At 37.1% G+C, this 15,307-nt stretch overlaps 1 protein-coding gene across 4 annotated transcripts in view; it reads right to left on the bottom strand.

Moving 5' to 3' along the window:
* MGA (MAX dimerization protein MGA) overlaps window positions 1–15,307 on the bottom strand; it is a 91,226-nt gene that overhangs the window by 24,078 nt on the left and 51,841 nt on the right. For 2 of the 4 annotated variants that reach the window (XM_065871269.1, XM_065871268.1), the window contains exons 9-13: window positions 7,165–7,391; window positions 5,744–5,920; window positions 5,060–5,132; window positions 3,228–3,745; window positions 708–858 (exon numbers count right to left, since the gene is read on the bottom strand). In XM_065871269.1, coding sequence (XP_065727341.1) covers window positions 708–858; window positions 3,228–3,745; window positions 5,060–5,132; window positions 5,744–5,920; window positions 7,165–7,391 — 1,146 coding nt within the window. Of the gene's footprint in view, window positions 1–707; window positions 1,006–3,227; window positions 3,746–5,059; window positions 5,133–5,743; window positions 5,921–7,164; window positions 7,392–15,307 lie in introns of all 4 variants that reach the window. The other 2 variants (XM_065871267.1, XM_065871270.1) reach the window with 2 other exon arrangements.

Below are 15,307 nucleotides of genomic sequence, written 5' to 3'. Positions count from 1 at the left end.
TTAGCCAGAGATTTCAATTTCCTATTAGAGGAATAAAAATAGAGCAAACGACATTTTTAATTAACATTCCTAAATAGATCTGAAACAACAAAAAGAGGAATCCAATAAACCAACTGCATATACTCTCAATGCTAAAACACAAATCATTTCAAGAAGGTAATTTTTTACAGACTCTAGTACTGCAATGTTAAACAAATGAGGTTTTTACTCACAGAACAGGGATGAATATAATAAAGCACTCTTTCCAAAATTATATTTTACAAGAGCCTTCTACTCTAAGACTAATACTAACTCAACCCACTTTGATTTTGCTAGCTCCTTGGTTTCATTAAGTTCAAGAAACATACATATGACTGGTACCAAAAACACCAGTCCTCATAGGAAAAATAGTAAATTAGGGCAAGTATTCAAGAATACATCTTCCCTTTTGAAAAACAAAATTAAAAACCTAAGTCTTTTTCTACATTAATAAAACCAGTCTAAAAGTCTGGAAATAACTGTAAAATTAACTCAAATTCAGTTCATCTAGTATTGTAGGTCATCAGAAGAGTTACTAAAAAATTTAAAAATTCAGGCAAGATAGACATCAAGAAAAAAAATAATGCCAACTTCTTTATTTCTCTAAGTTTTACAACCCCCGTATCTGTATCCACTGGCCCAGCACCAGGCTACAACCCTTTGGAAAACATATATACAGTCCAACTTACCAATTGGTCTTTTCGCCGGGACAAATGCCTTCAGATTCTTCCCAGGGCGATTTGTTGTAGCGCTGGAGGAGGATGCCGTTTTGGAATTGGATGTTGAAGGCAACAGGGTACGTGGTTTCCTGGATGCAGCCACCTTGGCATTGGATGCTACCTTGGAGATGACAGTACTGAGGGTTGAGAGGTCCAGGACTGAGGGTCGCAACCTGCCTGTGATATAAGCAGCTAGCCTATTGGCTGGATGCAATGCCCCCATCTGTCCCAATAGCAACTTAGCCTGCGGGTAACTCTTACCATTAACCTGAAACAAGTGGCAAAGAGAAATTCTGTAAAGATAAAATTCTCTTGCTAACTCATCTCCCTTGACAAGGGTTTCATTTTTACAAGGTTTTAAAAGTCTGTTTTTCAGATTTAAAGGGAAAAAGAAATAGACTTTTTCCATTTGGTATAATCTGAGTATTTAGGAGATGGAAAAAAAATGTTGTCATCTGATACTCTAAACTAATCTCATCTCCTTCATTTTGGTAGTTTGGAAACAGAGAATCTTAGAAACTCATCATACCTGCATCCTAGATATGTGGAAGATACAGTCAAATCTAAGGAACCATCCAATTGTTTTACTTGTCAACATGCAACTCTGGTTAAGCTATTAACAATCATCAGCAAAAAATATGAGTAACTGTGTTCCATGAAATCTGACAAGACCAGTGGCATGATGAACCCTTCTCATAAGCATCCTTCATATTTGAAAAATATATGGTGAGTCTACTTTAACTTATGAGAAAGCCACTGTTACAAATACCTAAGCCACAAAGTCACCTTAGTTTTCAATTTTCAAAAAAACTCAACTTTGAAGATAATTGTCTTCATCTTTTGGACAAAACTTGGACTCAAGGTAAATGCTAGTTGAAACTCACAGTAATTTTTAAAATTATCAATAAATTGTCAGAAGAAAGTGAATCAATGAATGAGGTAAAGATTTTTCTCTACTGCCTGAGTTGACAGACCACCCCATCTTAGGCATGAGAATCATTTTTAAAAAAAGAAAACAAAAACATCCCAAGTTTCTTACCCAAGTTCTCTATGTCATATTGCTAAGTGACTAGAGGAGATACCCTTTCCTGTCTCTCTTTTCCATCATTTAAAGGGGTGAGGGAGTGGAGTGAGGTGGGGAAAATCCTACTCTCTAAATTAATAGGGAACTGGTGAGGAGAATAGCTACACCAAGCTTCTCTCTCTTTTAAGACACAAAATTACTCTTTGCTACTTAAGTAAAATTGTTATTATTTCCAGAAAGATCAGGAATATCTTTGCCCCATGTTTGATACAAAGAATACGATCTTTCCATCCTAAAGTAAACTTTACTATATAGTCTTCCAGATCTGGATCAGATACCCCTATCTGCTCCTTTGGGACTTGCTCTGAACACTACTCAGCAGCTCCCCCAAAGCATACCTTATAACAGTGGTCTGACTGCTTATGCAGGTTCATATTTTACAGTGGCTTTCTGAGTCCTACACAGGAGAACACAAAATTTCTATGACTGTATGTGAGGGGCGTCTAATCTCACTAGAAATGATCTCAGGTAAGTCTCTGTTCTCAAAGTATCAATCAATAAATGAAACAAGGAGAAAACACTCTTCTCATCATTAAGAGTTTAAGAAATACCAACAGAAGCAGTTACATAGCAACTGCAACAGAAAGTTTTTAATTAAGTAGATCAGTCGTAACAATGGAACAGACCTTAGCCCAGAGACGCAGTTGAGCTAGTGAAGTCAAGTAACCTTAGCAATAAAGTCAGACACTACCCCACATTTGGTACTATGATATAAAAGTGCATTTGATATGTCACTGAACAAAAAGAGAAAAGCTTTTTGACTGTGACTACATTTTACCTCAGAACTTTTCTTTTCAAAGGATTTTCTAATGCCAGTGTAATTTTACTAATATACCTGCCTGAATTACTTAACAGCAAGGATATAGATATTTGCCCTACAACAATGATTAGACTGCAAAAACTCTATGAATCAAATAAAGAAAAAATAAGTAAATTGTGGCTCATTTTTATATTTATGTATTTGAATAACACCATTCTAAATTAAAATTTTCTCCCAAGTTTCCAAACATATACTGCCTATCTTAAAAGTCAGTTTCACCTTGTTTATTTTAAAAGCTGTCTGCTAATAATAATCCCAAGAACTAGACTGAATCCCTTACTCTCCTTGCTTGACTGTCAAAATATCACTGCAGCCCAGGTAATACAGTTTAAGAGCAACTTTCTAGGAAGACTAGAAAGAAAACTATAAGTCAATACAGTACTCTACCTTTGTTTGTAAATGTGCCAAAAATTCACCCTAGGTATGCATCTAACCTAGGCCTATTACAAAAAGAGATAATGATTTTGTCACCCAGTTCCCAGGAAATGTGAAGATAAGTAATATAAGGCCCACAAAGGGTTCTGAAAAATCAAGGTGTTACCTAAGTATAAAAAGGTGCTACATCCAGATTAAAGATAATTCTCACCTGGATAAGCCCAGATGTGCTTGAACTGGGTTTACGTTTATAGGCCACAAGCTTCCCTGCAGGAGAAAGCCCTGCATAAAAGGGCAGACCTTTGCCTCCATGTAATCTCTCCCTCACTGAATCCAGGGCATCTGTCTGCACAGGAGAGATATCATCCATTTTCCCAGGGGATAATGGACCGTCAGGAGTCTCTGATCCAGATTTCTCAGCCATATCATCTTGGTCTTGACATGATGGCATAGAGATTTTCACACGAGAAGAATAAACAGGAGGATTCTTTTCACCCCGGCTCTTTCGCTGAGAAGCCAACTCAATGATGAAGCTGCCCACCTTAAGTGACTGTGGCATGTTGCTATTGATGTGCTGCGATAAGATGCTCAAAATCTTGTTCCGATCCTCCTCCCAGTTGCAGTCTGAGATGATTTCTATCAGTTTGGTGGGACCGCCAGGTGACCTCTGATGCACATAGGAGGTAGAAGAGGATTCCCCTTCATTGCAGGAAGACTTCCAGCTCTTTTCTGATAAAGAATTGAAAGATATTTCTGTATCACAGAATTTTGTACTGAACTTTGAAAAATTTTTATTTTTCCTGAGTTCTCAGAAACTGCAAGGGGCATAGAAATTCAACAGTTGCCCAGTGTCCCATTCCCAGGTACTTTCAGTGGTAATTTGACACTCATAATTTGGGAATTTTCCATGAAAAAAAAGATTCCAGATAATCAGACTATAAAATCTTCACTATTCTGCTCACTGGGCTCTCAATAAAAGTGAGTCCCTCTTAAGACTGCCCTAAAAAGCCATTAACTATTACCTAAGAAAGTATCACCTTGCAAACAAAGTATATAACCAAGGTTAGGCTTATTTGGGATAGTGTACTTGCTATCCATATGGGCAAAGCAAAGATACTTGCAAGATACTTTGTAATATGTGATGGGTAAAGTCAACCCTAAAGAACAGCAGCAAGAGAGATGGTGTTTGGTTTAAAAAAAAAAAAAAAGTGAGCTCTATCTCTAGTTTCCACTGCAAATACTTCTGAATTACTTCTGTATCTCTAGATATGATTACTCCACTTCTACATTTTATGCAAAACCACTCAAGTGTGCTTATATTCATGGCAACGTATTAACTAAATGTATATTCACTAGCTAGATTTCTATAGGAGAATCTCCCAACCAATGTGCTATAGTTACAGATATGTCAGGATACAGATCCCCTCAGCCTTCAGGGTGGTCATGTTAATAGGTAGCTTCCTCCACTTGCCCCGGTGTGCTAACAACATTACCACTTTTTGTGTTTATCATGCCATTAAAAAAAAGTTAGGAGGCACTGCTGCTTAAATGTCTGAAGTTTTAAAGAGCAAAACCAAAAACAAATAGTTAACTCCCTAGACACTACCCTTCACCATAGTAATTCTGGCATTAGCCTTTACTAGATAAATCAGCAATACTCCTTCCTTTCTCCCTCTGTATTTCTCCAACTGTGGCAACTATTGAGAACACCAGGGAAAATTTCAGTAGCTAATCATGCCAATATTGCTGAGGTTTTTATATAAAGAAGTTTAAAAACAAAAATCACTAACTTCATCCTAAATGTTTCTTGCAACAACATACCATACCAACACCAACGAACTGTATTTCTTAGAACAGGAGTGAGAAACACAGCAAATAATTGGAAAAAAACTAATCTGTCATCTCTATTTTTAGCAAAAACTATAAACAGGGTAGGTAGACATGCTCTGGATTGGTAGCTTTGATTTCCCCCCATTATTAGTATAATCCACACCTATATAATATAAATACTATCAAATGATAAGACCTAGTTTTCATTCTGACCTTGTGATTTATCAGAATCGTCCTCCAGGTCACAGGTGATTGGTTTCAAGGGCTGCTGTTCAGAATCCGGCTCCTGACAAAGAGAGTAACACAGAAAATACTTCAATTCAACACATATTTAATACCAACAGAGACTAGGACATGAGAATTAAATTTCTCAAGGAAGCCTAAAACGGTAGAAAGATTAAAGTGCTCAAAGAACATCTTCACATCCACATGCACAGGTGCATTACTATCATATTATACAACTGTAAAAACAAGTAGTCTTGCTGTTTAATGTCCTTGACAGTGACTGTTACCAAGAAAGAATTAACAGTGCACTTTATAGTGTAATTCTAGTAAAGAAGGAAAAATATTTGATGTTTAATGAAACAAGTTTCAGTTATTTAGAAAATTCACCAATGTGGAAAGATGCAAATACTAATAATCACATTAATTAAAACCAAAAATGTTTAAACTTTTAAAAGTTACTCCAACATCAGAAAGAATAATACTTTTAATGACCTTAAGGGAATATTCTCTAGAATAGGCATGCAGAGAAACATATAAATTGATAGACACATTATGTAAACCTTCTCTGCCCGTTCAGAATTATTTCAAATTATTCCAATAGTAATGCAAATTCTAATACCAGCAACAGGGAATCGAAGTTAAAAAGAAAAATCTATGCAATAAGTAATTCACCTTTACACTACAGTTCTCAGGACTAGAATGACATGAGCCCTGCTGCTGAAACGATGGGGATGGTGATGGTGATGGTTGTCTCTGTTCCTCTTGTTTTCGTTCATACACTCGAACTCGGGCACAAGTCATCATACTTTCAAAGTACAAGTAGACTGGATCCTTGTCTTCTTCCCGAATCTGTAAGTTTCATACAACAAAACATTCCAAACACTGGGGAAAAGTCTCTGGGACTCCCAAAGGAAAAGGATGTTTAATCTTTGCTTCTATTACAACACTTAAAAAATTTAATGCAAACTTTAAAGTTAAATAGTACAATTACAGTTTGTATGTGCTGAATCTTGGGGCAGTTAGAAAGGATCTGGTTCTCTTTCAAGAAAATTCAGCACACCAGAGCAGTGCTTCTCAAATTATCTGCAGTGAAGGATAAATTTCTTAATTACCTGTCACACACAGACTGAAACTTTTGTAAAATAAATTACCAGAAAAACAAAGGCCAGGTTTTTCAGTATTAGATGTAATAGATAAAAATTTCTCTATCAACTTGTAGCAAAAGTTTCTCAACATCTACTCTCATTTTCTATACTTATTTCATCACAGACTAATAACAAACAGTTATAGATCAGCACTGTACGAGACCACACTGAATAGCACTGCACTAAAAGATCTTCTTCAATTTAATGGACTGTAAAGACTGAAATGGATTTATTAATAATCAGATATGCTTAAGCTATTAACACAAGAGAAGCATCAGCTCTTTTACCTATCATCTTCACCTGGTCATGCAAATGTTATTTTAAATCTTGAACTTTACTGTGTATAACAAAATTTGCTTTAAAAAGATCACAGTTATTTTTTAAACCTTCTCCCTAATGCTTTTCTAATAACGTGTACTACATACATCTTAATCACTCAATATTCTATACTACAGGAATAAGAGTACCTTTTGCAAGTCATGTTTAAAAAAAAAAAAGGCCCATCTTTATATGATCCTTCTAAAGAGAGATTTGGCTATCTTTAAGAATTACAGTAATCCTGCACAGGTCCACTTACACACGTTTTCGTCAACAGTAAATACTACAGTACTACATGATCCTCGGTTGGCTGGATCCACACATGCAGAATTATGGACACAGAGGGTTAAATGTAACGTTATATGCAGACTTTTGACTGCACAGAGGGTCCACACTCTTAACCCCTGTATTGCTCAAGGGTCAACCATACTACTATTCACTCTACTTTTAATGACATTTTTTAAAGTGCCATCTATTAAACTGACTAAATCAGAAAGGGAAATGGCTTGCAGACATATTACCTGAAAGCACCATGATTCACAGAATACAAACCAAAAATCTGGTTGAAACCCATCAACTTTACAAATGATTTTTGTAACTTTCAATAGAAGATGTTAACACCAAGCTTACCACAGGATTGGGTTTGGGAGTATATGCCCTTGCAGGTTTAATTCCAGTGAGCAGTTTGCCCTTTACAGTAGTAGATAAAACTTCTGGCTGAGGCAACAACAATGGTTTCATAGGCTCAATGACAGAAGGCGTTGGGATATAAACTGGCTCTGGATCTACTTCACCTTCTACTTTCACCCATAATGGGTAATGTCGAACAGGCTGTTCAGGCTCTGTTTCACATATAGCTTAACAAAAAGAAGGGTAAGATGGTTAGATGCCTTTGGCAACAAAAGTTCACTGCGGCATTGCCAAAACAAAATACGCTCCCTCATAAAAAGCACCAACTCATTAAAATAATCAAACAGACGCCCCCTAAGAAAACCTTTAGTTGCCCTCATGCACTTTAATTCATTCATCTATTAACCAAATATTTGTTGAATACCTATTATAAATCAGATACTGTTTTAGACACTAGAGTGAAAACAGCTATGACTAAAACAAAGTTCTTGCCTCCACAGAATTTATAATCCATAGGAGAAAACAAACTAATAAACATATAGTATCAAGTAAAAAGAGCACCGTTGAACAATATAGCTGGGTAAATAAAGGATGAAGAGTTAACAGGAGATGCTATTATATTTAACATGGTCAGAAGAGACTTCCTCTAGTATCTTGGAAAGGTAATCATTCTATACTACAGTTTTTAATTTTACAAATAACAAATATTTATTGAATCTTACTATGTACAGACTCTAAGCACTTCATATGTTTTAAATCATGTGACTGTAACAATAGTCCTTGAGGTATTATTATCCCATTTTGCAGAAGCTGAGGTTCAGGCAAGTCCATCAGTAAGAGGCAAAAGCAGGATCAAACCCAGTCAATCTGGCTCCAGAGCTGTTACTGTTGCCTTCTGATGACAAATTGTATTCAAAAGTTAGCCTGAACTCAGCACAGGAGCAAAAATACATTTAATACAAAAGCAATGAAACCTGACTGAGATGAAATCATACTATCAACAAGTTCTACAGAAAGGAAAATATGCACTGATTATTTAACCAAATTAAATGGAGGATCTAGGTTAATAGGCTGCTGGCTTTATTCTTAAAGCAAACTGCCCAATCCCATCAAGAAGAGAGAGAAGCAAACCTTGTTTTTTGAATTTCAATAGTCAGTGCTCTGAGAGGATGTAGGTGACTCTGAACCAAAGACCCAAAATCTATGCCTAAAGTCACATAAAATGTGACTACGCAGCAACTGACACTTAATCAGATACTTAATCTTTTATAACAAAGCAGTATCCAAACTGCTACCTGATTTCATAAGAAGTACATCTGCTCTGAACATTAAGACCCAACTAGTAAAGAACAATTTTGCCCAAAAGTCTTCTAAGGCTAACATCATTCAGAGCATAACCACAAAATACTGAATAAAGGCTTAAAATAGGGAGGAAAAAACCTTCAGAGCTAGAATGTGATTGGGCCAATTAATTAGCTACTTAGCAGTCTCTGTTAACCAACTTTTATAACTTAGCTTATTTATCATATAATTCACAAAGGCTGGTTAAACCCTAGTATTCATTCATGTATTCAAATATTTAAATGTTCACTATGTATCAGACTTTGTAGATACAGTAATGAACAAAACTGACAAAAACCCCTGCCTTTATGGAGCTTACATTTAAATTGGAGGGAAGAGGGTAAGGCAGGCAATAAACAAGACAAATAATGAAAATATGTTGGATTTTGATAAGTGCTTACGAGAAAAAAACAAAGCAGAGAGAAGTAAACAGTATGTTTAGGGAGTATGTATTTTGAGGGGGAGTGTTGCAATTTTGAAAAGGGTAACCAGGGAGACTTCCCTGGCAGTCCAGTGGTTAAGACTTTGCCTTCCAATGCAGGGGGTGCAGGTTCAATCCCTGGTCAGGGAACTATGATCCCACATGCCTCATGGCCAAAAAAACCCCCAAAACATAAAACAGAAGCAATACTGTAACAAATAAAGACTTAAAAAAAAAAAGGTCCACATCAAAAAAAAAAAAAACTCTTAAAAGTAATAATAACAATAATAAAAGGGTAACCAGGGACGACCTTACAATGAAGGTGGTGTATATAGAGCCTCTACCACTCATTTGGTTAAAGCTTTATTGTCTAGTTTTACGAATTATTTCACACACATTAATTCTACTACAAAAATAAAAGCCTTCAGACAGGTCAAGTACTATTGTCTTACCTCTCTTAATCATGTTTCAACGATTTTCTAAGCCTCCATAAACTAATGATTATAATAAGTAAAGAACCCTTCTCATCTTTTTTTCTTTTGAAAATAATAGCTCCTAAATATACAATACTTCAGAAGTAACCCTCTTAAAATGTCTGAAAACATCCTAATTCCTCATAGAGAATCAAACACAACTCTAAAGTTTCAATTGTGGATAAGAGGGAAAATGGTGGTTCCAATAAATAGGAGAGTTCACAAAACCTACTGAATTGAGTTCTGTTTAGGACATGTAAGATGGGAGTGACAGCAACATAGCCAAGTAGGGTAAGCAATAAAAATTAGGGCTGTCATTGGCAGAGACTACACCTGAAGCCATGAAAATGGACAGCTCCACACAAGGGCCAAAACAACAGTCCACTTCCTCACACTACATTAGCCCGCTGTCCACTTGATTCCTTTACACAGCCTGGAACACAAGATAGAGCACTTCTCTGCTCCCTTCACAATACACTAGAGATACTCATACCCCTTCATCTGAAACCCAGATAAAGGGAGCTACTAGCAAAGGCAGGATAAGGGGAGAACCAGAGTAGCATATATTCACAGAAACCTGTTTCAAGAAAGAATTAATATCCCCTCATTTCTATTCAAATGTCTTCTAAAATACACTAACTTCCTGAGGTTCCCTAGCGTTATCACTCTGTCTTCTGAGTTCTCGATAAGACTTTTGTTCATGACACTTAAAACACATGGCACTTTTGTTATTGTGGCACTTAAAATTACCATAAATATATATCTACATGATTACCATATACCTGTTTCATCAAACTGAGAGTAACCTTTTACAGATGGACTTAGAAACTAATTATCTTTTTCTTAACTCCTCTCACTCCTAGCAGTGCCCAACATACTTGCTCCATAAATGAAGTGTTAGACACGCAAGTCCGAAAAAACTGCTGTGCTAATAATCAGCATACTATATTCATCTCCCTCTTATTTTGAAGACATTTTCAACATTTTTTTTTTTTCTTTGCTATACGTGGGCCTCTCATTGTTGTGGCCTCTCCCGTTGCGGAGCACAGGCCCCAGACGCGCAGGCTCAGCAGCCGTGGCTCACGGGCCTAGCCGCTCCAAGGCATGTGGGATCTTCCCAGACCGGGGCATGAACCCGTGTCCCCTGCATCGGCAGGCGGACTCTCAACCACTGCACCACCAGGGAAGCCCCATTTTCAACCTTTTTATTGTGAAATATAATACCCATAAAGTGCAGAAACAGTGTATATACACCTTAATACATATTAACAAATATATTGTACAACCATGTAAACACTCTACAGATTAAGAAATGAAATACTACTATAAACCCCAGAAGCCTTTGCATGCTTTTCTCAGTCATAATCCTTCCCACAAGGGACTCACTTACATGACAGCCACCTCCCTGCTTTCCTTTTTAAACACCAAGCATCACACCTAAACATCATAGCTTAATTTTGCCTGCTTTTGGACTATACTACAAAGCTACAGTAATCAAGACAGTATGGTACTGGCACAAAAACAGAAATAAAGATCAATGGAACACGATAGAAAGCCCAGATATAAATTCACACACATATGGTCACCTTATTTTTGAAAAAGGAGGCAAAAATATACAATGGAGAAAAGCCTCTTCAATAAGTGGTGCTGGGAAAACTGGACAGCTACATGTAAAAGAATGAAATTAGAACACTCCCTAACACCATACACAAAAATAAACTCAAAATGGATTAAAGACCTAAATGTAAGGCCAGACACTATAAAACTCTCAGAGGAAAACATAGGTAGAACACTCTTATGACATAAATCACAGCAAGATCCTTTTTGACTCGCCTCCTAGAGAAATGGAAATAAAAACAAAAATAAACAAATGGGACCTAATGAAACTTAAAAGCTTTTGCACAGCAAAGGAAAACATAAACAAGATGAAAAGACAACCCTCAGAATGGGAGAAAATGTTTGCAAATAAAGCAACTGACTAAGGATTAATCTCCAAAATTTACAACCAGCTCATGCAGCTCAATATCAAAAAAAAAACAACCCAATCCAAAAATGGGCAGAAGACCTAAATAGACATTTCTCCAAAGAAGACATACAGATTGCCAACAAACACATGAAAAGGATGCTCAACATCACTAATCATTAGAGAAATGCAAATCAAAACTACAATGAGGTATCACCTCATACCAGTCAGACCGGCCATCATCAAAAAATCTACAAACAATAAATGCTGGAGAGGGTGTGGAGAAAAGGGAACCCTCTTGCACTGTTGGTGGGAATGTAAATTGATACAGCCACTATGGAAAACAGTATGGAGGTTCCTTAAAAAACTAAAAATAGAACTACCATATGACCCAGCAATCCCACTACTGGGCATATACCCTGAGAAAACCATAATTCAAAAAGAGTCATGTACCACAATGTTCACTGCAGCTCTATTTACAATAGCCAGGACATGGAAGCAACCTAAGTGTCCATCAACAGGTGAATGGATAAAGAAGATGTGGCACATATATACAATGGAATATTACTCAGCCATAAAGAGAAACGAAACTGAGTAATTTGTAGTGAGGTGGATGGACCTAGAGTCTGCCACACAGAGTGAAGTCAGTCAGAAAGAGAAAAATACTGTATGCTAACACATATATATGGAATCTAAAAAAAAAAAAAAAGGTTCTGAAGAACCTAGGAGCAGGACAGGAATAAAGACGCAGACGTAGAGAATGGACTTGAGGACATGGGGAGGGGGAAGGGTAAGCTGGGACGAAGTGAGAGAGTAGCATGGACATAAATACACTACCAAATGTAAAACAGATAGCTAGTGGGAAGCAGCCGCACAGCACAGGGAGATCAGCTCAGTGCTTTGTGACCACCTAGAGGGGTGGGATAGGGAGGGTGGGAGGGAGAGAGATATGGGGATATATGTATATGTATAGCTGATTCACTGTGTTATAAAGCAGAAACTAATGCACCATTGTAAAGCAATTATACTCCAATAAAGAGTATATGTATAGCTGATTCACTGTGTTATAAAGCAGAAACTAATGCACCATTGTAAAGCAATTATACTCCAATAAAGATGTTAAAAAATATAATAATAATTTTGCCTACTTTTGAAATCTTTAAAGCATGATTACAAAGATGTGTTCTTTGCGTAGCTTTTTTTCTTCTCACACACATATCTGTAAAATGCATCTACATGCTGTTGAACATAATTCATTTATATTTACTGTGGTATACTACTCCACTGATTATTCATACTATTATTTATTCATTCTACTGCTATTAGGTATCTGGGTTTGTTTTCAGATTTTAGTTACTCTGCGTCATGGTGCCATAAACATTGTTGTAGACCGCAGTTCTGCTGGTTACTTAGGAGTCAAACTGCTAGATCAAGGACATGTGAATCACCAATTTCAGTAGGTACTGTCAAACTACTTTCCAAAATGGTTATACCAATTTACATTCCCATTAGCAGTGCATGAGAGTTCCCATTTATCAAGAGTTGATATTATCAGAGGATTTTTGTTATAACCATTCTGGCAGGCATGTAGTGGAATCTTGCTGTGGATGTAGTTTGCATTTCCAGTTATAAATGAGATGTTCAACATCCCTCCTGGCTATTTCTAGGTCCTTGCATTTTCATATAAATTTTGGAATCAGCTTTTCAAGCTTCACATAAAAAGCTGTCAAGATTTTGATTAGGATTGCAATGAAATTACAGATGAAAAAGAGAAGGAGCACCATTACAATATTCAATTTTGCTTGCTAACAGCTTTTTGGTTTTTAATTTAAGAATGGATATTGAGAGGTTTCTGGGAAGATAGTGGAGTAGGCAGCACCGCATATATAACTCCAAATCTGAACGACAACTGTACTGACAGAATCTGTCTGATGTATTTTGAAACTCTGGAGTCTGCTGAAGGCTTACAACTTCCAGGGAAAGACCTGGACAGTAAATTTTGTGTTCAATTTCAGCTCTTGGCACAATAGCAGCTACCCATTCTTCATCCCTCCTGTCACCTGGCAGGCAGCTGGGCATGTGTTCCTGGAGCAGCTTACACACAGTGGGAGCCAGGGTGAGCAGAAAGGACCTTGTCTTCCAAATATCAGGGATCTCTGTTCTGACTGCTGCTTCTGGCAACAGAGGTGCAGACAAAGAGGCAGGAAGCCACTGCTGCTGAAGCTCCTCACACTATTGCAAGGCGTTATCCCTTTGTCTTAAGTAACTTCCAGGGGATTTAAATGGACAGCACCTTTTTCTCCTCTTCATTTTTCACTTTTTCCCCTTTTTGGGAGCCAGACACTAAAGACTAGAACACTAAAAAAACAAAACAGAACAAAAAAACCAAAACCCTGCATGTATGAGGAAAATCAGAAAGTGACTATGCATGCCCAATGAAAGGCTCAGAAAAGACCTGAGAATACCTTAAGTTTACACCTCAGGCGGATCCTTGGCAAAAAGACAGCCTACAACAATCAAAATAACAAAACAAACAAACACAAAACCCTGAGGAAGGAGAATCTGATTTCCAGAGTTACCACATTATTAGACTCAAATGTCCACTGTTCCACAAAACATCACAAGGCATACAAAGAAACAAGAAAGTATGGCCAATTCAAAAGAAAAAAATAAATCAACAAACTGTCCCTGAAAAGGACCTAATGACAGATATACCAAAGACTTTAAAAACAACTGTCTTGGGGCTTCCCTGGTGGCGCAGTGGTTGAGAGTCTGCCTGCCGATGCAGGGGACACGGGTTCATGCCCCGGTCCGGGAAGATCCCATATGCCGCGGAGCCTACACGTCTGGAGCCTGTGCTCCGCAACGGGAGAGGCCACAACAGTGAGAGGCCCGCGTACCGCAAAACAAAACAAAACAAAACAAAAAAACAACTGTCTTAAAGATACTCAAAAAAATAAAGGAAGATGTGGAGAAAGTCAAGAAAACAATGTGTAAGTAAAATGGAAATACTGATAAAGAGACATAAAACCTGAAGGAAACCAAAAAGCAATCCTGGAGCTGGAAAGTACAGTAACTAAAATGAAAAATCAACTAGAGGGATTCAAAGACAGATTTGAACAGGCAAAAGAAAGAATAAGTGAACTTGAAGATCGGACAATGCAAATCATGGAGTCTGAGGAACAGGAATAAAAGAGATTAAAGACAAGTGAACAGAGCCTAAGGACCTGTGTGATACCATCAAGTGGACCAATATAGGCATCACAGGCATTCCAGAGAGACAAGAGAAAAAGAAATGGGCAGAGAGAACATCTGAAGAAATAACAGTTGAAAACTTTCAAACTTCAAGGAAAGACATGAATATAAACATCCAGAAAGCCCAACAAATTCCAAGATGAACTCACAGAGACCCACACTGAGACATATTATAATCAAACTTTCAAAAGAGAAAGACAAGCAGCAAGAGAGAAACGAATCATCACAAGGGATCCTCAATAGAAATATGAGCAGATTACTCATCTGAAACTTTGGAAGCCACCAGACAGTGAGCTGATCTATTCAAATTGCTAAAATCCTGTATGTGGCAAAACTGTCCTTCAATAGTGAGGGAGAAATTAAGAAATTCTCAGATAAACAAAAGCTGAGGTAGTTCATGACCATTAAACCTGCCTGCAAAAAATATTCAAGGGAGTTCTGCAAGGTGAAATGAAAGGACACTAGACAATAATTCAAACTTATACGGAAAAATTAAAGATCTCACTACAGGTAAATACATGGGCAATTATAAAAGCCAGTATTATTATAACAATGGTTTGTAACTGCACTTTCCATTTTCTACAGGATTTGAGAGAGTAATACATTTAAAGGGAAAAAACCATTACTATGAAAGTTAGTATTACTGTATTTTTAGTTTATAACTCCAAATCTTGTTTTCTACATAATTTA

This window comes from Phocoena phocoena, chromosome 2, assembly GCF_963924675.1.
Source record: "Phocoena phocoena chromosome 2, mPhoPho1.1, whole genome shotgun sequence".
In the NCBI taxonomy this organism is placed as follows: Eukaryota; Metazoa; Chordata; class Mammalia; order Artiodactyla; family Phocoenidae; genus Phocoena; species Phocoena phocoena.
This window is presented reverse-complemented; position numbering and strand designations above follow the sequence as displayed.